The sequence below is a fragment of the Haliotis rubra genome, unplaced genomic scaffold (genome assembly GCF_003918875.1).
Source record: "Haliotis rubra isolate DU_JTF1 unplaced genomic scaffold, ASM391887v1 Scf1331, whole genome shotgun sequence".
NCBI lineage: Eukaryota > Metazoa > Mollusca > Gastropoda > Lepetellida > Haliotidae > Haliotis > Haliotis rubra.
In genome coordinates, this window is record NW_025765261.1 from 27229 (window position 1) to 53557 (window position 26329).

The 26329-nt window shown below is 41.1% G+C and overlaps 1 protein-coding gene across 2 annotated transcripts in view; it reads right to left on the reverse strand.

Annotated features, from left to right (window-relative positions):
- Positions 1-1009: 1009 nt before the first annotated feature.
- The window catches only part of LOC124267718 (serine/threonine-protein phosphatase 6 regulatory ankyrin repeat subunit B-like), a 54019-nt gene continuing 28699 nt past the window's right edge, over positions 1010-26329 (reverse strand). Inside the window, exons 4-7 of one of the 2 annotated variants that reach the window (XM_046702703.1) lie at positions 4588-4620; positions 3111-3167; positions 2728-2787; positions 1010-2182 (exon numbers count right to left, since the gene is read on the reverse strand). In XM_046702703.1, the coding sequence (XP_046558659.1) occupies positions 1164-2182; positions 2728-2787; positions 3111-3167; positions 4588-4620 (1169 nt within the window). In that variant the 3' untranslated portion in view covers positions 1010-1163. The remainder of the gene's footprint in view (positions 2183-2727; positions 2788-3110; positions 3168-4587; positions 4621-26329) is intronic. The other variant, XM_046702704.1, reaches the window with a different exon arrangement.

A 26329-nucleotide genomic window follows, 5' to 3' on the forward strand; every position in this document is an offset into this window, starting at 1 on the left:
ACATTGAGTTTTGTCTGTGACAGGGACATATCTATATCACAGTTAGAAATTGTGTCAACTCTAAATAATGACATTGCTTTTAAGTATCGAACTGAGAAAGTGACTCGGTAAGCCTTCAACGAGTATTCACCAGACAGCCCGCTTCCAAGTTTTCGCGAACCTATTTCACTGCGCACGTGCTATGAGCGCAGCCCAGCTGTTGAAACCCGTATTCCCCAGAAAAGTCTAGGAGAAATTAGTGAAACGTTTGAACTCCGATTTCGCGAGTTTGTTTTCATCGCGTTATTTTTCAACTTTATAAGTTGAATTTGCATTTTTGACGCTTTATTTCGGTAAGTCAATACCGAAAGGTATCAGAATCTGCAAAGTTGTGTTTTACGTTGCATGTGACCTTTAAGTCGAAAAAAAACCGAAGAAAACTATTTTCATATAACCGACTGAAACGTTAATCCATGAAGATTGAGTGTGTGAGTGAGCTTAGTTTTAGCCGCTTTGATCAACATTCCAGCAATATCACTGTGGGGGACACCAGAAATGGGCTTCATTGTACCCGTGTGGGAATCGAGCCCGGGTCTTTGGCGTCATTTAACCACTAGGATACCCTACCGCCCCCTTGAACACTGAACAATGAACAGCGGATGACTGTGTTGTTACAGTAACCCTGTGATCTAGCCAGCAGTGTGCGGCAGTGTAACACTTGGCACAGAAAACAGCTGGTCACGACCACAACACCGTGACGTCATCAACAATGTGACGTCACTGTACATTTGGCGCGACGCCAGCTGGCGAACCTCTGCCCAGTCTGAGGTCACAGAGTGCAGCGAGATGTAAACAAACAGTTTGTTGTTGTCTGCCTCACGATTACTGATAAAATTATGACACATAATTAAAACAGAACTACTTTACGAGATGCGGGGTTCATGTACCGACGACATATCATCAATATTTACAGTCAACAATATCCTTACCTGATTCTGTAAAGTTCCATAAACAACAAAATGTCTGAAAATGTTCTCAACAAGTTTTATTTCTCGTCAAACACAACAAATATTCTCACCTTCATACTGAATCATAAACAACGCGACGACGTGAACGGCATGCACAACGTCAGTGTCAGTAACGACATGTCCTCCATCACTGTCTACATCAACACTACATTCACTTCACTGTGTACCACGTGACACCAGGAGATCCGACAGTTGACGATGTCCCACGCCTCTCGCCACGTCGGCCGCTGTCTGCCCGTTGTTGTTCCTGACGTTGACGTCCACCCCGTCCCGAGACAGGACAAACTCCACTGTCTTCCTGTCTCCTCCCGCACAGGCGAAGTGAAGGGTGTTGTCACCGACATCGTCCACCAGTGACACATCAGCACCTCGACTCACAAGGAGCTCCACCATATCCCTGTGTCTCCACCGTGCTGCCCACATCACCGGTGTCCAGCTCCCCCCTCCTCTACTGTTGATGTCCACCCGGTCCAGAGACAGGACAAACTCCACTGTCTTCCTGTCTCCTCTCCAACAGGCCCAGTGAAGGGTGTTGTTACCGTCATCGTCCACCAGTGACACATCAGCACCTCGACTCACAAGGAGCTCCACCATATCCCTGTGTCTCCACCGTGCTGCCCACATCACCGGTGTCCAGCTCCCCCCTCCTCTACTGTTGATGTCCACCCGGTCCAGAGACAGGACAAACTCCACTGTCTTCCTGTCTCCTCTCCAACAGGCCCAGTGAAGGGTGTTGTTACCGTCATCGTCCACCAGTGACACATCAGCACCTCGACTCACAAGGAGCTCCACCACATCCCCGTGTCCCCGCCGTGCTGCCACCATCACCGGTGTGCTGCTCCTCCCTCCTCTACTGTTGACGTCCACCCCGTCCAGAGACAGCACAAACTCCACTGTCTTCCTGTCTCCTCCCAGACAGGCGCAGTGAAGGATGTTCTCACCGCCATCGTCCACCAGTGACACATCAGCACCTCGACTCACAAGGAGCTCCACCACATCCCCGTGTCCCCGCCATGCTGCCTCCATCACCGGTGTCCTCCCGACCCCACCTCTACAGTTGACGTCAGCCCGACCTGTGTCCAGGATCCGCTTCACCTCCGCCAGGTTCCCCTCCCTGCAGGCGTCACGGAGGTCGGCGTCTGCCCGGGCGTCTCTCCGTGCGGGAGTCGGTGTCGCTGTAACACAAAGTAAACTCTGTACACAGGTCGGACATCTTCATCTTACAGCTACATTGTTCACATCTTACACTGATGATACAAAACACTCGATACATCATCTACACATGCAGTATGGCTGACAGCAACATGGCGGGTGTACAGGGAATCACAAGAACTGACAGCAACATGGCGGGTGTACAGGGAATCACAAGAACTGACAGCAACATGGCGGGTGTACAGGGAATCACAAGAACTGACAGCAACATGGCGGGTGTACAGGGAATCACAAGAACTGACAGCAACATGGCGGGTGTAGAGGGAATCACAAGAACTGACAACAACATGGCGGATGTACAGGGAATCACAAGAACTGACAGCAACATGGCGGGTGTACAGGGAATCACAAGAACTGACAGCAACATGGCGGGTGTACAGTGAATCACAAGAACTGGTATTGGTTATTTACATGAATAGAATGTTATCTAACAGTTCTAACACAGTTTTTTGTGTGTGTGTGGAGAGTGGTCTGACCACTACAACACACGTGACATGTCTCCACCCACCTCGTGTGGCAGGTCTGGAGGGGGTTCCATACTTCCGTGTGTCCCTCTCTCTGATCGTGGCTGTGGAGACAAACAGAAGGGTTAAATAAACACCTGATTCATTACATTACATTACATTACATTCTCAGAGTTGTTATCTTGTTTACATTTATCACCGAAGATGTCACACTACAGATATATAAGATAAACATCAATAAGCTGAATGCATGGAGTTAATTTCTATAAAGGGATAGCTTTTACAAGCCACACAACTTTCCGGCAGATCACACCGGGATTGTTTTTAGAAAGGACAAAGCTCTCTGGCAGATCTGATAACCTGATACCATGTATACACAGTGCGACGTGCGACTTTCACATCTGGTACACAATATCCTCCCACCTACCGGGTACATCAGACTTCGGTGTAGGTCCAGGTCTCCGTGCTTCCATCTGGCTCCAGGCTGCAACACACAATATGTCATGTAGAACACTTCAACACAGAATATATGCCATGTAGAACACTTCAACACAGAATATGTCATGTAGAACACTTCAACACAGAATAGGTCATGTAGAACACTTCAACACAGAATATATGCCATGTAGAACACTTCAACACAGAATATATGCCATGTAGAACACTTCAACACAGAATATATGTCATGTAGAAAACTTCAATACAGAATATGTCATGTAGAACATTTCAACACAGAATATATGCCATGTAGAACACTTCAACACAGAATATATGTCATGTAGAAAACTTCAATACAGAATATGTCATGTAGAACACTTCAACACAGGTTCGGCATCTGACTTGGAAATAACTACAACAATACCGGGAGAAATAACTACAACAATACACGTTTGACGTAGAGTGGTATTATTGTGCATAGTAGTATTGTTGAGTATGGTGGTATTATTGTGTATGGTGGTATTGTTGTGTATGGTGGTATTATTGTGTATGGTGGTATTGTTGTGTTTGGTGGCATTATTGTGTATGGTGGTATTGTAGTGTATGGTGGTATTATTGTGTATGATGGTATAGTTGGGTATGGTGGTATTAGATGGTCATGAGGGATGGTTCTTAATTCTTAATTATTGTGTATGGTGGTATTACTGTGTATGGTGGTATTATTGTGTATGGTGGTATTGTTGTGTATGGTGGTATTATTGTGTATGGTGGTATTGTTGTGTATGGTGGTATTGTTGTGTATAGTGGTATTATTGTGTAAGGTGGTACAGTTGTGTATGGTGGTATTGTTGTGTAAGGTAATATAGTTGTGTATGGTGGTATTGTTGTGTATGGTGGTATTATTGTGTAAGGTGATACAGTTGTGTATGGTGGTATTATTGCGTAAGGTGGTATAGTTGTGTATAGTGGCATTATTGTGTATGGTGGTATTGTTGTGTATAGTGGTATTATTGTGTAAGGTGGTACAGTTGTGTATGGTGGTATTTTTGTGTAAGGTGGTACAGTTGTGTATGGTGGTATTGTTGTGTATAGTGGTATTTTTGTGTAAGGTGGTATAGTTGTGTATGGTGGCATTATTGTGTAAGGTGGTATAGTTGGGTATGGTGGTATTATTGTGTAAGGTGGTATAGTTGGGTATGGTGGTATTATTGTGTATGGTGGTATTAGATGGTCATGAGGGATGGTTCTTAATTCTTTGTGCCTCAAGGCTGCAACATTTTTGTTGTTTCATAACCTGTGATTCTCATCGATTCAGATTGTTAAGTTAAAAACATATTGTAAGGGTATTTGTTAAGAAAGACCTATAAAAAGAAAATATGTATGTTCCGGAGTCATTTCTTTCTAACAAATTCTCCTGAAATGACATCATACATCAACTTATATACATGTATTATGTTGTACGCTACCTTGGCTATCTGCCTTCTTCCCCGTGACAGGACCTGGAAATAAAACAAAACAAACATCCAATCAGCTGTCAATTATGTTTATTATGTGTATGACATATCGTTCCCATCTCCTGTCAATCTCCCCTGACAACGACGCTTACATCTGGGAGTGAGTGGGTTCGATTCTGGTAGAATGGTGTTGGTGAACTCAGAGGTTTAGTACTTATGTACTTGTCAGAATATTGTCGTTTTGTTTTACATACAGCGGGTAAATGAACATGGTTCACGTGCATTTTCCAGGACGTTCATTGACTGTTTGTTAGGAACAGTGTTATTATTTACAAATAGAGCGACGAAGATCCAACTGACTCGACTATGGTTTCATGTGACTTAACCTGAATATCAAAAAAATTCATACACACAAAAACAGGGACAACCATGTAGGAAAATTACTCGGGACTTGGATTTATTCTATGACATACCTCGAGACCACATTTCAAACAAGTGGTTGTTGAAAAACATTCAGCAAAACCATTTTAATACTAAACAGAAGATTACTCTAAAATTATCCTAATTTTTAGCCTTCTCAATTTGGCCGATAAAAGTTGAACGCCAAGTTGAAATTTGCCTTTATCGTAAATATTATAATAGTATATGTTCACAAACACAAACAAAACCCTGGACATCAATATTGAGTAGTAACCTCATCTGTGACATACACACAGACCAGTTATATACGGACTCGTGACGTAATTTCCATAGACTTACATGTTATTTTAGTGTAGCATAAATAATTTTCATGAAGTGAGTTTAGGATAGATCTTTGTAAAATGTGACAGGCAAATTTGAAATTATCTCTGCTCTGCGCACATAATTTATCAACTTACGTATGGTTCCACAATGCACAATCCCATAGGCCGCCATGTTAAAGGAGTTAACGGCATTAATATGTTGATTAAATTGTTGTCATTCGATAAATAAGCAACGGAAAATTAAACCGAAATTATGTGATTGTAAGTAAGACGATTCCTCACAAATGTGCAAAAGCTAACTTGGATCTTATGAAAATTATATTCATGAAAATTAATTATGCTACACTAAATTAACATGTAAGTGTAAAGGAATTACATCAAGTCGCTGAATATAACTGCCACGGATCTGTACCTCGAGACCACATTGCAAACATGTGGTTGTTTTCGTTGTCGTAATTTATGGACTTGTCAGTTGATACATATCTGGCCGATAAACAACACCAAGATGAAATTTGCTGTTATCGTAAATATTACAAGATTCAGTGTTTGCTACATTGAGCTGTGGTGGTGTGAACTTCCATATGTCTACATTTGCATGAATCAAGGTTTTAAAACTGTAAATATCATTGGCTTGCCAACCAGACCAGCTAATACATCTATTTACAAGTTGTATGTCGTGTCCTGTAAATCAGATATTGCTACGTTCAACAAAGTAACGACATTCACTCTCGGCTGCTACAACAGTTACCAGTCAGTGTACAAAACATGCACACGTTAATTATTTTTGCCCTGTTTGTACAATGTAAATGCAGCATTCTAAGCATATTTTATTTCTGAAGTTTATGAACAGAGCACCTTGTAGGAAGGTAATGGTGGCGGCTGTACACTGGTGTCAGTAGTTTCTCAGATCATGAAATCTTTTGTATGGTCTTCACAGTAGCATTATTATAGAACCAAGTCAGATGACAATGTCACATCATAGGTGTACATTGATCATCATAGATCTGCATGTCCATGTGATTCCTATCAGGAAGATCTTGTAACTTCTGTACATTAAGTTATGGAGAGTATCTAGGATACGGAGAACGGAAACTACATCTAGAGGCTGTCGTTATTGTTCACCCAGGCACACAACGATAGCATACTTGTACACATACAAGTACATACATAACGTCTACATACAAATATAGGAACGACATACATTTGCCACGAACTATCTCCTCGACACAAACTTTCTACAGTATTTTGTACTGTACACATTAACCCACCATGCACAAAGACTGAAAGAGCTTTGTATCTATTCACATTTTAACAAAGCAAGTACCTGCTGCCTAATCCCTACAGTAGTCGTTGTCCATCGTGCTCTGTTCACAACCTTATCTACTGGTTCTAACAATACAAAATATAGAGATAAACAAACTTACCCCGCTACCGTCCTCACACAACACACGCATCTCACTGTCAACCTGGAAATGTCCTGACTAGCGACACTGGTCGCGCTAAGCTGCGAGTTATGACGTCATTGTGACGTGTCATGTGAGGAGCAACACCGAGTTTGGCGCTGGATTGCTTGTGGTATGTTCAACCGGGCAACCCGCCACACTAATAAAGAGACACCCCCACCCCTTCCCCATCCAGCCACGCCTCCCTATTTCATGCACGGTGGGGTGAAACCTGCCCGACTTACAACAACAGTCAACATTAACTATGGTCCGTCATCATGTACTACACGGTGGGGTGAAACCTACCCGACTTACAACAACAGTCAACATTAACTATGGTCCGTCATCATGTACTACACGGTGGGGTGAAACCTGCCCGACATACAACAATAGTCAACATTAACTATGGTCCGTCATCATGTACTACACGGTAGGGTGAAACCTGCCCGACTTACAACAACAGTCAACATTAACTATGGTCCGTCATCATGTACTACACGGTGGGGTGAAACCTGCCCGACTTACAACAACAGTCAACATTAACTATGGTCCGTCATCATGTACTACACGGTGGGGTGAAACCTGCCCGACATACAACAATAGTCAACATTAACTATGGTCCGTCATCATGTACTACACGGTAGGGTGAAACCTGCCCGACTTACAACAACAGTCAACATTAACTATGGTCCGTCATCATGTACTACACGGTGGGGTGAAACCTGCCCGACTTACAACAACAGTCAACATTAACTATGGTCCGTCATCATGTACTACACGGTGGGGTGAAACCTGCCCGACTTACAACAACAGTCAACATTAACTATGGTCCGTCATCATGTACTACACGGTGGGGTGAAACCTGCCCGACATACAACAATAGTCAACATTAACTATGGTCCGTCATCATGTACTACACGGTAGGGTGAAACCTGCCCGACTTACAACAACAGTCAACATTAACTATGGTCCGTCATCATGTACTACACGGTGGGGTGAAACCTGCCCGACTTACAACAACAGTCAACATTAACTATGGTCCGTCATCATGTACTACACGGTGGGGTGAAACCTACCCGACTTACAACAACAGTCAACATTAACTATGGTCCGTCATCATGTACTACACGGTGGGGTGAAACCTACCCGACTTACAACAACAGTCAACATTAACTATGGTCCGTCATCATGTACTACACGGTGCTGGAGATATAAATAAGTAGCGAGATCAAAGGAACCGCCGGCCTCGATGTTCCACATTCACACGACAACAGATGCACTGTAGATAATCAGTGTATGAACTAAGGCCCGTCCGACCGCCCGAGACGTTCCAGATTTCTGCCGGACGGTCTAATTTTACAGCTAGCCAGCCCGATGGACGGGTGAAAAAATATATATTGGTAACGTGTCCACAGGCACTGTCTATTTAGTATATAAGTACTGGTTAAATCTCTTCTGGGCTGGTAAGTTTTTGAATTTACCAGCCCAGATGTCTGGCAGGGGTTTTGGCTTATTTCATACACTGCGTATATGCACTGAATTATAGTAATGCGGCTTCACGTGGTGTCTATTTAACTACTGAGGTCTCAGGGTTATTCGAGATGCCTAGATACATCTATATAACAATTATCACCAAAACTTACAGTGATTACTATTTGTAATTTTAACACAGAATCATATAACTTTGACGTCAGAACAGTTTCATCCCTGTACAATACGAGTTTTAGAAAAAATCTCTTCGATGAAAATCAGTTAAGCTGTGCCTTCAATATAATGTGGACATTATTACCTGAATCACATGGAGTGAGTGAGTGAGTTTAGTTTTACGCCGCACTCAGCAGTATCCCAGCTATATGGGAATCACATGGAGCAAAGGTTATGGTAAAACTGTTCTCTGTTATCAAAAGTCGTATTGATTTATCACCAAATGTACGTCCTCTTACATTCAACACACACTGACTCGTGGTGCTCACGATGTACAAAACCTACCAACAATCATTATGTAACAACACAGATGTATTTGATGCTCTCGATAATGCTCCTGATATCAATCACAGGATTGTCTGTTCAAGACTCCATCATTAGCGCGACGTACACATTCAAAAACATTACCTGAAGATCCTGTTTAGAACTGGTCTTAAGTAACCAATGCTTGTCGTAAGAGGCGACTAACGGGATCGGGTGGTCAGGCTTGCTGGCTTAGTTGACACATGTCATCGTATCCCAATTGGGTAGATGGATGCTCATGCTGTTGATCACTGGGTTGTATGGTCCAGACTCCAATATTTACAGACCGAAGCCACATAGCTGGAATATTGTGGCTGAGTGCGGCGTTAAACATCATCCAAACCCAAACTAATTTTGCAACACTGATTCTTTCCCCAACTGAACAGCAACACATGAGAGTTGACACATAACATTCTGAAACGTTAATGACTGGAGCCCAAATTCAAATGTGTATTCGACACCTTGTTTCTTTTAATTTGATTCCTTTGTATACACATACGTCCGTGCATAAAATAAGCACCACCCTGTAATTTTACCAATTAATTTTGCCTGAAATGAAATTGTAAAATCTTTACAAACAATAACCTTTATCATTTGATAGAGCAGGCATTTAACATTTCAAAAACGAAAACATCATTGAAATTACCATGTACTTTAATTAGGATAATTGCCTTTATTTAAAACAGGTGTTTTTCTGTCCTAAAACAAGTTACCTTATTTTGAAAAGTGAAAGTAATAATTGATTGTTGTGTGGCCTATAAATTCGTTATTTATTTTGAATGGATGAAAGTTTGTAAACTAAGATTGAGGAGAAGTTACAGTCAAACTAAAAAGTAGAATTTCAAAATGCAGTAAAAGTTGTTTTACAAACATTTTAGCTGTAAGTATCAGTATCCGACAAGGGAAGGTGTTTATTCAATACAATAAACTCAAAATCATAAAAGATGTATTCCAAAATCTTATTAATGTGACCTTTTTTAGTTTTTGCTATTAACAATCTGAATCGTTGGAAAAAGGTCTGAATCTTTGACATTCGGGTTCTTCCTGATTATGTATAATTTAAGCTTACTTGATGTGTAAATGTCATCTTGGTATATAACAGGATTCTTATTTGTAGTCAAAACTTAATTTAATTGTTATTTTGGGTAAAAATTCAGTCCCATCACATTTTCATCAACATTTTTCTATAAAGAATAGAAAAGGTTATGATATTTGTAAAACTGTCAATGGATAAAGTATGGAATCCGAGAAGGGACATTGTCGCGTTGTCGCATTGTTGCCCTCTCAAAAACAAGGTAAATGAGGCAAAATAAACCAAAACGCGACACGCGACATTTCGCTCATTTGTCGCAGTGTCGCGTTTTGAATAATACTTTTCTATACCTCCAAAGGGCGACACGCGATATAGCGACAATTTTCAAGGTCAAAATATGTCGCGTTGTCGCGTGTCGCCCTATCTAAGATGTGTAAAAAGAAGCCTAAAAATTAACTAAAAATCGCCCTTTTCAATTACCGGTGCGCATGCGTAGAAAGTCAATTAGTCTACGCATGCGCAGGAAAAGTTATACTATATTTCACACTTCAGTGGTCTTTTGTTACCTCCAATGGTTTTTACAATGAAGTAGTACGCGTAATGATAATGGGGGCTGCTTTTCTGGAACTTAATGCAAATCTTTCATTGTTGCTTTGAAAATTATTGTATATATTGTAAATGTATTTGGCCACTCAAGTGTGTTTTAGAGTTGTGTATCTTATTCACACCAGAAAACTACGATCATAGGTTCGAATCCCAGTACCATACACTTATCACTTTGGACATTTCACCGATATCAAGCTGACAGGTTGTGAAAAACCTGAAATATTGTTAAAATCCAGGCCACATCAGCAGAAACATCAAGTGATGTCCACGAATGGGTCACTATATTCCACAGTTTGGCTCCTGACAGAATTTCTTGGTACAGTCCTGTCCGACGGTGATGAATTCGTCCGACATCTGCCTCTGTTCAGCCAGCAGCGGATGGATACCAGGTAGAATGAGATGGTAATATCACTTAACCATCCAGCACCTCAAAGGCAGTTTAGGTCGGCTTTGAACATGATATTCTTCTTGGGAAAACGCCATACACATGGACTGTTATTATGATATTAAAACCGGTGAAATCGCTTGGCAGAGTTGCGTACCCTTGGAGTGCCAGAAATCAACCCTCGCTCCCTCCCTCACTCCACTCCATTCCCTGCTCAACTCACTCACTCACTCCACTCCACTCTACTCCACTCCGCTCCACTCCCCACTCCACTCCACTCACTCACTCACTCCACTCCACTCCTCTCCTCTCTACTCCGCTCCATTCCACTCCGCCCCGCTCCGCTCCACTCCCCGCTCCGCTCACTCACTCACTCCGCTCCGCTCCAAACATCGAAAATTAATCATGCTTGTGATAGTTTATAAAATCCGCAGACATGCGACAATGCGACATTTTGATGAATGTCGCGTTGTCGCATTGTCGCGCGTCGCGCTTTGTTAAAATATTGATTATAGTATGCATTATAACCACAGGAGTTCGAATCACTGTTTGGACAATAATTTGTACAAATAAAAATCTAGACTTTTGCAATCGTATATTGTTTTTGTTATGTTATGATTAACCTATCTTTCAAATTTGAACAAGATCGGTGCAAAAATGAATTTTTAAGGAAATTCTACCGCTACACTCATTACATAAAATACTCAAAGGGTGACATTGGCGATGCTCCAAACCTTATCGAAAACCGGACAGCCCGGCTGTTTTAACGTGCGGTTCAATCAAAATTTACGTTTTTCACAAAACATTGTTTTGAGCTTGTAGGTTAATCTTTTACCCTTCTGCTCATTGTATTCAATTTATCTACCTGCTTTTGATATTTGAACACTGACCCTCGCATTAGCACTACCCTCTGCTTTGAACAAACGTCTGGCCTCTCTTCGGTAAACATCGACAATTTCCGTAAATCTTTCCGTGTACGAAAACGTTATTTATGCAGGTTCGAGACACGAAAAGCGTTATAATAACAAAGACCCCATTTTCAACACCGACATGTGCGTTGATATTTCGTGTCAGCTCGCTATTGTGTCAAAATTGTACACATAAAACATGGATCTGAACGACCACATTGATTGAATATAGTTAGCATCTTTATTTTAACATAGTTGATGACGTATTATTCGATGATTTGGTCCCATTTTCTCCTGTTGTATGCTGGAAATAAACTGAACACCCAGTAATAGTAACTAGAAAATTGTTGTTTACCACATAATGTAATCAATAATAAATAGATCTAATACATGTGTAAGACATAACTGATTAATTCAACCATTTCTTTTTGACAATGTGCATGCTTTCAAAAAGTGAATAATAATAATAAAGAAGAATATATTTATTATTGTTACTCATTTTGCATATATCATTTCAAAATAACATAAATTTCTATTCTTCCATTTTGCATGAGGTTGATCATGGTGATGGAATAGACATAATGATCTTCAGTGATCATGGCATTACAATATCTGCGTGATGCCTGTTATATAAAATCACATGACTATGATAAAAATAAAACTGAATGTACCCCATTACCCATCCCACTCCAGATACAGCTGCAATTTTTTTATGTAATCGGAAAACGGACACATTATGGAATATAAATAGAAGGAATCACATAAACTGTTGATAGAACAACACCATGATAGTTGTAGGTTGTTAAATAATCATGGTTTAAACAGGAGAATAAATATCTTCACATTTCCCACATCTTGTGTTAACCATACATATTCAAATCCAAGTCTAAACAGAATATCTTTAATATGAGTACCCCATGTGGTACAGCCAGAGTCATCCATTAGGTAGCATTGGCAGTCTGCGTTCATACAAATACAGTAGCCTGCACCAATACTGCCCTTGTGGTGTTGACATGTTGGAGAGGGGCTGTGCCACATTTATCCCAAACCATACCATTGTTTTCAGAAACCATTTGTACATTTTATACTGAACATCTTCAATAGTTCAATGATAATGAGGTACCATATACCTCTGCACCATAACACACCATGGTAACAATCATAGCATCAAATATAGTTGCAAGCAACGATAGGGGCTCCTTTAGTTCTATCTAGACTATTGTGTATGTCACTTAACTCATGAAAGTAGTAATAGTTTGAGTCAATATGAATCATATCACTGCCAGTCGAATGCTCTTCGACTGGAAGTACTGGAAGGTCTTTGAGTTTCGATAAATTCATCACAAAACCTTTTTTCTTAGATAAGAAAATATCACTTTGGTATCATGAATCTCAAAACAGAAGAACCCTTTGTTCAAACAGATAATTAATTAACTCTAACAATCATGAAGAAGATATGTACCAAACGGTGATACTATTCATACGCACCGAAGAACAGAAACTGATCAGCTAACGTCTTAGATACATAAAGCTAACTTTCATTGTGTTCTCTAGAGAACCGATGAAGATAGCAACTAAAATGTAGAAAGTATAATTTCACTTGTCCCTCTGTTGTCTTTGGAGATACATTACTGCAATTGGTAGTTATAATCGACACTAATACACTTGTACACGCACATTTTGGTCGAAATCGGACGGTTGGTTTCAGAGTTACTGGTGTTTAAATTGTATTTGAGGGTTAGAAATCGCCCCAAACGCAACCAGAACACGTTTTTGACACGGGAGCGAATCGTTGAAATTCAGCCGGGGTCGCGGGGGCCATGCTCCTTTTAAGAAGTTCTTGAGAAGAAATAGTTCCCTCTTTAAAAGGCGGTATCCCTGTTGTCCTTAAGTCGACGGTCAAAACAATTAGTGTTCTGGAATCACCAAGACTTCGTCTATCATCCTGGCACTTTTTGTGCAGAATTTGCACAATGGTTACTGGAGATCGGTTAAACAAAAATAACTGCAAAACGGTACATTTTAGCGACTTGAACCGCCCAGGCACAATTGTAGGCATTTTGATTGCGCATCTTCTCAAGAACTTTGGCACTTATTAGATCTGTAGTTTGCCACATACTTGCTTTTGAAATTGAAATTTTAAAATTATTTTAAGTTATCTGCCTTTGCTATTGGGTCTAGAGCATTGAGATTTTAATGGGGAATATCTACACCTCGATGGACATCTAGGTGACCTTTCTCAAGCGATTCTGTCCACTGGTGCTCTTTGTAGGGCTGGTACAAAATACGGCGGAATAATAAATAGTAATAATAATAAAAAAACCCATTAACGATTACACTAGGCCTCCTGCTTTGCAGCCGGGGGTTTCCTGCCTAGAGGCAAGGAGCCCTAACTATCTTAAATAAATCTGGACATGGTATATTTCCAACTTTCTTTTAATATCTGTACAATGTCATAATAGCCTTTTCAATCTCTACACCAAGAGTAGTTAGTGCTTTAGTCCAAATAAGTCTAGGTGTTAACACAATACCCAGATTTCTATAAAAAGACACAATTTCTAGTTACAAACCATACAATTTCAATTAAAAAAAAATATCAATAGTGAACTGGCTAACAAATTCAGAGCACTGTCATTCTCCAAAATTCAAAGTAAAATCACTGATTATGTGTTGAACTATGTTTGTATGCACAGCCCTAAAGTATAATAAAGTAATGCAAAAAGAGTCCATCGCAGCATTTAATCAAACGTGTTAACTGCTGAATAATTGCTGATATCAAATTATATGATTATTAACATGTATCAGATCTATTCTAATATCACCAGGGTTATCATGCTCAAAATGATCAATATACATGTATAGCAAATGTATACACTGATACTGGCTTCAAGTCATAAAAACTAAAGTACTTAGGTCAAGTTTCATTGGTAAAAATCACAAATAGCCGAATGTACATCTGTCTTAAAAGTTAATCTACAAATATATGTACTTTTAAGGTAATGTAAGTATTTTTATGGTAGTGTATTAGCATACTGATCACACTGTGTAGTTTCATATATTCATTTTAGCAAAATAGTGTGTAAAATTCATTGTATTCAGCAGTATAATTGTGTGTGTTTTTTATGTACAGATCATTTGATTTCCCATGTATATTTTAATCATAAACATTTCTGAATAATATTGGTGAAATCTTTTCATGTTGTTTTGCAAACCGATTCAGACAACATTCTTCGAAAAAAAGTGTGTACATGGATGGATCTGTTTAATTTTATTACAAATTATATGTACCAAAGTAACTCAAGATAAGGAATATATACTCTCCCAAAAAAAGAACCGCATATAGGGATTTCAACTGTATTTTTATGCTTGTTTTGAAACATCTTGTAGGCTTTATGAGTCAATGAAATATAGCGAAATTACACACCGGGAAGGCAGACTTATCCGTCTTTGGAACCTCGACGAAAGTCAGTTTGAGTGTCACATTGAGACGTGAGGTGGCGCTGAAGTCAATACCTCGTGTGACCACCGTGGGCATCTAGAACTGCACGGCGTCGCCTCGGCATCGAACGAATAAGTCTCAGAATCACATGTTGCCCAATCGCAGAACACTCTGCCTGTAGTGCCTGTGCGAGTTGCTGAAGTGTCTGGGGCTGACGGTTACGGCGTCGCACCCGTCTGTCCAGGGCATCCCACAGATGTTCGATCGGGTTTAAGTCCGGTGATCTTGAGGGCCAGGAGAGCACATTGATGTTGTGGTTCTGGAGGCAGTCTCTAGTGTGACGTGCTGTGTGGGGCCTGGCATTGTCCTGTTGAAACAACTCCCTCTGGTGATCAATGTTTAGAAGGAGGTGTGGGCGTAGGATTTTGTCACAGTACCGTTGAGCTGTCAGGTTGCCCTGGATCATCATCAAATCACTTCTCCTACGGCAGGTGATCGCTCCCCACATAATATCACTTCCCCGGCGGAATCTGTCCACCTGGGGAACGCAAGCGTCGGCGAAACGTTCACGTCGACGTCTGCACACCCGCATTCTTCCGTCCCGTCGTTCCAATAGAAATCGTGATTCATCACTGAACCAGATTCTACTCCAATTCGGTAGGTTCCAGGCCTGAACGTTGGTGCACCACTGAACTCGATGTCGACGATGTTGTTGGCGAATCACAGGGCCAAAATAAGGTCTTCTGGCACGTAAACCAGCCTGTCTCAACCTGTTCCTGACGGTCTGTGCAGAAAGCCTCCTCAATCCGGGTATTTGTCGAGCGGTACTGGTCGCCGTAGCTGTTCGATGACGCAGGGGATGTACCCGGATGTAGCAATCCTGCGCCGCAGTGGTCGCTCGAGGTCGCCCACTGCGAGGGGCATCTGCTACCGCATTCTGCAGGCGATATCTCTCCCAGAGCCGAGAAATGGTGCTTTGGTGAACATTCATGCGTCGGGCAACTGCTCGTTGAGACTGGCCAGCTTCGAGCAAACCAATGGCGATATGACGGTTGGCTTCACAGACAGCGATCAACCTTTTATACCCATCATTGAGACTATCGCAATTGCATGTGAATTGTATATCCTGTGACACTACACGCCGAAATTGACATCATGCTGTTAAATACGGGTATTTTACGGATGGTGCGTTTTGTTGTGATGTTTCAAAACATAAACACCATAGGACTCATAAACACAGCAAAACCTTTTGTAAAATGAATCACGTTTTAATTCATTGCTACATGAAATTGCTATTTTCATGATGCGTTTCTATTTTGGGAGAGTATATTTTTCTGTATTATGTTACTGAGAACCGACAACTGTACAAGCACACGCGCAGTTAAAAAATAATGGTTTGAACTTTATCAATTTTTTCCTCATAATACATTAGAAAAGAATGAGATAAAAAATGACTTTTTCAGTGTCGAAACGTTAGGGCAACAGACCCTGGGAACCAGGCTGAGCCGTTTTCTGTTTCCGAGTCATTAAAAAATCCACGTAAACTGTCGATGTTTATCGAAGAGAGGCCAAACAGTGATTCGAACCGCTGTGGTTATAGTACATACTATAGTCAATATTGTAACAAAGCGCGATGCGCGACAATGCGACAACGCGACATTTCATCAAAATGTCGCGTTGTCGCATTGTCGCGTGTCGCGTTTTAGTAAATGTTTAGGCTGTTTTTACACATCTTACATAGAGCGACAATGCGTTTTAGTCAATACGTTATAGTACATACCATACTCAATATTTTAACAAAGCGCGACGCGCGACAATGCGACATTTCATCAAAATGTCGCGTTGTCGCATTGTCGCGTGTCGCGTATTAGTCAAATACGTTTTAATACATACTATACTCAATAATTTAACAAAGCGCGACACGCGACAACGCGACATTTTGATGAAATGACGCGTTATCGCATTGTCGCGTGTCGCGTTTTAGTATATTTTTAGGCTGTTTTTACACATCTTATATAGAGCGACAATCCGTTTTAGTCAATGCGTTATAATACATACAATACTCAATATTTTAACAAAGCACGACCCGCGACAATGCGACATTTCATCAAAATGTCGCGTTGTCGCATTGTCACGTTTTAATCAAATAAGTTTTAATACATACTATACTCAATATTTTAACAAAGCGCGACAATGCGACAACGCGACATTTTGATGAAATGACGCGTTATCGCATTGTCGCGTGTCGCGTTTTATAAGTTACCGCGGAATTTCAAAACTATTACAAGGATGATTATGTTTAGATGTTTTTAAAGGGCTAAGATACCCAGGGATCGAACTCAGAGTAATAATATATGTGGCCGTGAAGTGTGTAGGTTAAGATTTCTTGGTTAATGGAATGAATGTATTGAAACTGACCATTTTGCTGAAAATTATTATGACTGAGTAGGTGTATGTTTGAAACCATACAAGTACATGTGTATCGCTGGGTATAGTATCGTATGAGAAAATTATCGATATATTGTGAATCATGACATGTGCAGGATTAATAATACAGGATTCAAATAGAATTGAAAAACAGACATCACAACACATTATTGTAATGAAATACCTTGCTAATTTACCAAGTTACCTAAACCTTGAGTGAGTGAGTGAGTGAGTGAGTGAGGAGCGGAGTGGAGTGGAGCGGGGTGGGGTGGAGAAGAGCGGAGTGGGGCGTAGCGGAGCGGAGGGAGGGTTGGTTTCTGGCACTCCATGGGTACGCAACTCTGCCAAGCGATTTCATCGTTTCTAATATCAAAATTATAACAGTCCATTTGTATGGCGTTTTCCCAAGAAGAATATCACGTTCAAAGCCGACGTAGGCTTTGAGGTGCTGGATGGTTAAGTGATATTACCATCTCATTCTACCTGGTATCCATCCACATCTGGCTGAACAGAGGCAGATGTCGGACAAATTCATGAGCGTCGGACAGGACTGTACCAAGAAACTCTGTCAGGAGCCACACTGTGGAACATAGTGACCCATTCGAGGACTTCACCTGATGTTTCTGCCGATGTGGCCTGAATTTTAATAACAATATTTCAGTTTTTTCACAACCTGTCAGCTTGATATCGGTGAAATGTCCAAGGTGATGAGTGTGTATGGTGCTGGGATTAGAACCTATGATCATAGTTATCTAGTGTGACTAAGAGACACAACCCTGCATAGCAAATTGCCTCGCTTTGAATGACAGGGCCACCGTGTGCCGTCATTACAATGAAAAGTAGCGCTAATAATTTGTCTGGCTGCTAAAACACACTTGATTTGCTAAACAGATTTACAATATATAAAATAATAAAGCAACAATGAAAGATTTCCATTAGGTTCAAGAAAAGCAGCCCCCATTGCCATTACGAGCACTACTTCATTGTAAAAACCATTTGAGGTAACAAAAGACCAGTGAAGTCTGAAATAGAGTATAACATTTTCTGTTCGCTAATAGAAAAGGGTGACAACGCGACAATACGACAACGCGACATATATTTTGTCGCGTTGTCGCGTGTCGCGTTTTGGTTAATTTTGCTTCATTTTGCTTGTATTTGAGAGGGCGACAACGCGACAATGCGACAACGCGACAATGCCCCTTCCAGGATCCCATAATAACGCTTCTTTAACTATAGGTTGATTAAGTTGATGGCTATACCTTAAATTTTCTGTAGGATCACATTTTATTTTCAAAATAGGGTGGTGCTGAATTAATGCACGGGTGTAATGAAGGACAAAAGATGTTTCTGGGTGTTGGAAGTGCGAGGGATCATACACCTTCTCTACTCACCTACCTTGACGTTTTTTTAAAGACCTAACCAGACCAGTGCTATACGTTGACAGAGGCGGTGGGGTAGCCTAGTGATTAAAGCGTTCGCTCGTCACGCCGAAGACCCGGGTTCGATTCCCACATTGTGTGAAGCCCATTTCTGGTGTCCCTCGCCGTGATATTGCTAAAAGCGGTGTAAAACCCAACTCACTCACTCACTATGTCTTGACAGAGCTAAGTAAATAATCATGTGAATTTCCACATTGGTAGGCCTCTCAAACAAATATAATTCGTCGCAAATTTTCAATGAGTATATATTTTGATATAAATATAGACGTCAACTATTGTGCTTAACAATGACATGAATTACCTGACATGTAGCTACTAAACACAGGCACTTATGTATCTGTACTTGCCACACTGGTAGGCCTCGATATTACGATTGATGTAAAAAGGTAACCAACTTAGAATACCGGCACTTTCACACCTGTTGTATTGGATGTTGGAAAGAAAATAAACCCAAGTTGATCTTTATACCATTCAGTGTCACTTGGTTGAGAAGCAGGAACGTTGTAACACTTTTTATACACTGTATACCTTGAAACCACGACGTCAGAGCGTCACAGAGCGGTACACAAAGCCAGCTGACGGCCAGCCACCACGACGGTAACTTAGTGTGATGAGACCCTGTTTGATGATTCAACTAATGGTGGTCTCTGCCTGCCGGGAAGTATCGTTTAAAAGACAGCTATGATTCTATCGTTAGGTTGTCAGCATTACTTAACTTCTATAAAACTGACTGAGTTTAGTTTTACGCCGCTTGTAGCAATATTCCAGCAATATCACGGCGGGGACACCAGAAATGGGCTTAACACATTGTGCCCATGTGGGGAATGGAACCCGGGCCTTCGGCGTGACGAGTCAACGCTTTAACCACTAGGCTACCCCACCGCCCCACTTCTATAAAAGCAGTAGGTAAATAATGCTACCAGACAAACCAGTGATCTATATTGGGAGTAACGTCCCGTGCCCAGGACCACGCGATACACACACCGCCTCTCATTGAGTTTTACACAAATTATAAACCAGTCTAAACCTGAAACGTCACGAGGATGTATAAATGCCATGCCTATTGTTTAAATAAATTTATTCTACTCCCAACCACGTGGTAAGGTGGACCACCTTATTGTTCGTATACTAACATCTTCTAAACAACTCTCAAGCTGTTCTGTGTGCACATGATGTTTCAATAGGTTGGTGACGTGAAACCTGGTTCAACGCTGCTAATAGCGACAAGCATGTACGTAGTAGCTGGCTGTTCTAGTCCTGACTTGGGTCGGTGTTACAGTACAGCGCTAGTCCCGCAGTTTAACGTGTGTACTCCAGTCACACGACACAGACAGCTTCACAACTGTATACGTCACTCAGACGACACAGACGGCTTCACAACTGTATACCCCACCCAGACGACACAGAGAGCTTCACAACCGCATAACTCGCTCAGACGACAGAGACGGCTTCACATACCCCACCCAGACGACACAGACACCTTCACAACTACACACCCCACTCAGACGACACCGACAGCTTAACATACCCCACCCAGACGACCGCATAACTCGCTCAGACGACAGAGACGGCTTCACATACCCCACCCAGACGACACAGACGGCTTCACAACTACATACCCCTATCAGACGACACAGACACCTTCACAACTACACACCCCACTCAGACGACACCGACAGCTTCACATACCCCACCCAGACGACCGCATAACTCGCTCAAACGACAGAGACGGCTTCACATACCCCACCCAGACGACACAGACACCTTCACAACTACACACCCCACTCAGACGACACCGACAGCTTAACATACCCCACCCAGACGACCGCATAACTCGCTCAGACGACAGAAACGGCTTCACACACCCCACCCAGACGACACAGACGGCTTCACAACTACATACCCCTATCAGACAACTTCACACCCAACTAACCCGAAAAAGACAGCTTCATAACTGCACATCGAACTAACACGATACAGACGGCATCACAACTACACACCCAGCTCAGATGACACTGGCGGCTTGACAACTGCACATCCCGTTCACACGACACAGACGGCTTCATAACTGCATAACTAACTCACATCACACAGACAGCTTCACAACTACACACCCAACTCACACGACACAGACGACTTCACAACTGCTCATCTAACTCACACGACATAGACAGCTTCACAACTGCATACCCAACTCAGACGACACAGACGGCTTCACACCCAACTACACCCCCAACTCACATGACACAGACGGCTTCACAACTGTATTCCCAATTCAGACGACACAGACGGCTTCACAACTACACCCCCAACTCACATGACACAGACGGCTTCACAACTGTATACCCCACTCAGACGACACAGATGGCTTCACAACTACATACCCAACTCACATGACACAGACGGCTTCACAACTGTATTCCCAATTCAGACGACACAGATGGCTTCACAACTGCACACCCAACTTATGTCGTACTTATATCGTTTATGGCATTATTTGACTGAAAACTATACATCGTCATTTTGGCATGATAAGGAACGTAGCTTAGAAATTGTATTGCCTAATGTGTGTTTTTAATAAGGATAGGGCCATGGACGGTGACAGATTAAAATACACACACCCATGTTTGTATTTGTGCGTTTATTTACAGAACGGTTCTCACGTTGAGCGTTGTCTACGACCATCTTGCGGGTTTGCTGTGGAAATGTTACGCTCGCTTTCCTACAATTTATGGTACTCCAATTTGAATAACTACAAGTTTCAAAACAATGCATTTCTATAAAACTAATCCACTTTAATCTTAAATACTGTGGTTACATTTCACTTCACTCGGAATTTTTCATCCTTACGTTTCTGGGATCCTATTGTTAAAAACAGATAAAATCTGTTTAAAGCAGATATTTTCTAGCGTATTAGCAATGCTTATCACTGATGGAATTAAACAGAAATAGAGTTGTCGTTCTTGTTTGAAGTAGTTCTCATGTTCATACGCCGATATGAAATCTTTCCTGAGGGGCACGGTGTTCGGCTTGTCACGGAGTAACACGAGTTGGTCACGAATGGAAGTGGTCCTCTCTTATTCTAGCTATGAATATATTGAATATGGTCGAGATAGGGTTGCCTTGTATCCGTTATTGTAGATTACAATGCTAGGAAACAGGTTGTAGGTCTTGTTAGGGATGCTGCTGTGTATATTTGTTGTATTATTGCGAAACAGAAACCTTGTGGTGAGCGTCATTGACGGATTGCCTTTCACAGGAACACGGACTCTCATAGCTGTTTGTTGAACATCCTCGTACGGGAAGAGTGTTGATGGTAGTCATGTAGAAAGAGGATGGTTGCGTTGCTCTTTTATTATGATATATCTGCGCAAGAGACATTCGTGACCAACTCGTGTTATTCCGGGACAAGCCGAATTGCGACTCGTGCCCCTCTGGAAGGAGTTCATATTGGCGTAGGAACATTAGAACTACTTCAAACAGGAACGATAACTCTATTCCTGTTTCATTCCAGTGATAATTATTATCACCGAAGTACAACTAAAAGAAAGAGAAAAACATATTTGTTATAGGCATATTCTGACGTAATTATTACCAGATGTTCACCTTATATTTCCAATTATATTTCTGAAAAAGGTTTGATAATCACAAATGGGATTTGTTTTATTGAATATCAGATAAAATGTATAAAAAAAACGCTACATTAAATTCCAAAGCAGAAACTCAAAAATGACTTTTATGATATAAAATGATATTAAAATACTGTAAAGGTTATGGTTCAGAAGTTTTTCTACAGAGATCAAGGTTATTACTTCCCTAGGCTTACCATTATCTGATCAAGGCCAGTCAAGATTAAGCGGCCCCTACACTTTGTCCATCTGGCTTCATAACAATTAGCTATTATCACAACAACTATTGGTAATGTCATCATACTGTACATCAACCTCGTTAACTGTATAATCTCAAATAGCATCCATGTATATATTCTCCTTGTCCATAATGTTGTGTATCACTAGCTTGATAACGGTGTTAGCATCTATACTGACACGTTGCATCAGTTGCAACATAGAAGTTGTCCACACATACAAGTATCGTGCATGTTCCACTTTACCTGTGGCATCCTGAAACTCCTTGTCACCAACATCTGTCATTGTGTGTGTTGTTGTAACTGAAACAGGAAGGTTTGAAGCTATAGGATTTACAGATTTACTAGAGCCATTTAAGTAAGAATTTATCATGAACTAGACACAACTTCCGATATTCTATTGATTGAAGTGAAAAATGTCTTCTGCGTTCCAATCGTTCAAGATTTATAGCTGTGGATGTATTTAATGAGATAACAAATTGGAAGGTCTTTGCCATCCCATCTACCTATTACATTTCCACAGTTAATAGACGCTTGGAAGCTTCATATAGTTTTTCTGTGTGCTATGCCTCGTGCTGCTGCCCTATCTGCTTCTGCAAACTCACAGCTACAGAATTGAGTGAGAGGGTGAGTTTGGTTTTACACCGCGTTTAGTAATATTCCAGCATTATCACGCCCAGGGACAGCAGGACCCAGCTACAAGACGGGGCTTGTCATGTAATGTGTTACAGTTACGTACATATCTTCTTGATTAATTGTTCCTGGTGACAGTTTGTACTCACAGAATCCACTGCTTTCTGAGGGCTGAGGAGATCCTGGCCTCGTACTCCACATTGACAGCCGAAAGTCTGAAGCAAACCGAGGAACATGTGAGAATCAATGCATAATAGCAATCAAACAGCATTTATCTGCTAACCTCGTTAACTATACTTTATTTCATGACTAACTGTATTTCTGGCTAACTTCCATTAACTCATAACTTCAGAACACGCCACACCATGGAATTAGTCACTTGCACTAGTTTGAACCTTTACGATTGGTTAGAGTTTCAAAAATATTTAATCTTTCAAACACACGGTGTACAACATGTACCTGCCAGTTGTGCTTGTTCCTTCTCCCTCATCTGCTGTAATTGTAGCGTCAAGGTTGCCACTTGTTCTGTCAGGTCCTTTACCACATTGTCATGTTCCTACAAAACACGGACACGCTTCATTAATTATATATTTTGTGTATGTTAACGTAATGTTTCGTTAATATTCATCAGATATACGGAGCAATCAATTATGCGGGTTTTCTGCGTCAGAAAGGTTCACAGATATCTATTGCTTGCTAGCATGATGCCATAAACAAGATGAGTGACAGGCGTGTTGATTACAGATACCTGTTTGTCCACATATCTCTGATTCTGGTCGCCATGTTCAGGCAGTGAAGGTGGATCTGAAATAAAGTTCTTAGTTAACAGTTTGTTTGAACTTTTTACCCTTTTATAGATGTTTAAAGGTCACATGCAACCAAAAAGTCAAACATAATTAAAACACAATTATCACTTATTCATGACAAATAATATACATTACTGATTATGAAAAAAACATATAGACGAAATTATAAGCATACAATCGCAAATCAAAAGTGCAATATTTTGTACTTGGGTTTACTTCCCTCGAAACGAAGCAGCCGCGATACCGAACCCAGTCAGAGCGGGTGGGTGTGTACTTAAGTGTAACGGCTGGTTCATTTGCAGATGCCCCCACGGCTCATTGTGTGTGTATATTTAGAGATGTTGGGTTTTGTAAATACATGCTCATTTTTTTGTGTATAACATTTTGCAATCAACAGACATCATAACATGTCATGTGTACAAGTATCACACCTGCCTGCCTGTGTAATTACATAATGTGACAGAGACCGAACTCGGGCCAAAAATCAATGCGTTTTGTTTAGGGTGTATAGCCTGATAAGTGTTAAGTTCAAATTGCATGTGGTCAGTGATCGAAGTTGTGTATTGAATATTGTCATTAGCAGACAGGCAGGTAGACACATAGGTGTCAATAAAACAGACATTGAGTTTTGTCTATGACAACGACATATCCATATCACAGTTAGAAATTCTGTCAACGCTAAATAATGACATTGCTTTTAAGTATCGAACTGAAAAAGTGACTCGGTAAGAAGAACGAAGTAGACACATCTACTGTAATAACATATAAAAAGCTCGCGCCTGTGAAATATCAGCAAAACATTAGAAAAATAGCTCACATCAAAGCCTTCACTGAGTATTCCCCGGACAACCCGCTTCCAAGCTGCGCGAACTTATTTCACTGCGCATGTACTATTAGCGTAGCCCAGCTGGGGGAAAATTAGTGAATCGTTTGAACTCCGATTTCGCGCGGTTTTTTTCATCCCGTTATTTTTCAACTTTATAAGTTGAATTTGCATTTTTGATGATTTGTATCTGAAAGTCTATACCGAAAGGTATCAGAATCTGCAAAGTTGTGTTTTACGTTGCATGTGACCTTTAACTATTCGTTAAAAGCACATACAATGAGCATTACAGTGGACCTAAAGTCGGATCGATTCCGTTTTTAACGTCACCTGTACTGATGATGAAAGAGGCCTGCAAAATATATTTAAGAAAAGGCAGGTAAATTGTGTCCACAAGATACCCATGTTTGCCAATAGCACAGGTATTATGAGACTTGAAGCCGGAAGGTGTACACGCAATATGACAAGAGCTTCTCTGTGGAGATGGAGAATCCTCCGTTTTCCAGGACTTACAGGACATGACCAGGGCCATAACCATGGCTAATAAAAATGAGGCAAGCCATTGTGACGTTTTGTATTCAGTAGTTATTATTCTATAATTATGTTTTACAGATTACGATAAAAATGCAGAAGAGAGGGTTCAGTTGATCATGGCACAGTCAGGCTGGTAAGGCCTCAGCTCAGGGCCCTTGCCCCACCAAGACCATTCCGGAGAATATGAAGGCTCCGCGAACAATGGGGAGCCTGACGACAGTGTACTTCTGATGCAAGCGAGACGTTTCCGCATATTTTAGCATGCTTTTCCTGACTCTTGCCAATATCGTTGCTGTCTAAAAGGACAGAAAATTCAATGATATGAATAAATTCAGTGGCTTTATCAAAAAAGGACAAGATCAGGTTTGTTGGCTGGAATTCTTCTGAGGATGTATTTGGGACTACTCTAAAGAAGTTTCAAAGCATGAGTTTCCATGACGCCCTGGACATGGTCATACCATGGATGGACCTCGGATTCAAAGCCACATACAGTCCGTTTGAGTCAGAAACGGACCGATGAATTGCAAATTTTATCATTGTACAAAATTGCCACAGAAATATAAATAGTACACATGTTTATCATTTACAAGTACCCAACAGCTTTCTTATATTTGAAAATTTTGCGGACTCCACCAAAAACGTTGTTTAAGACACTATCATCATT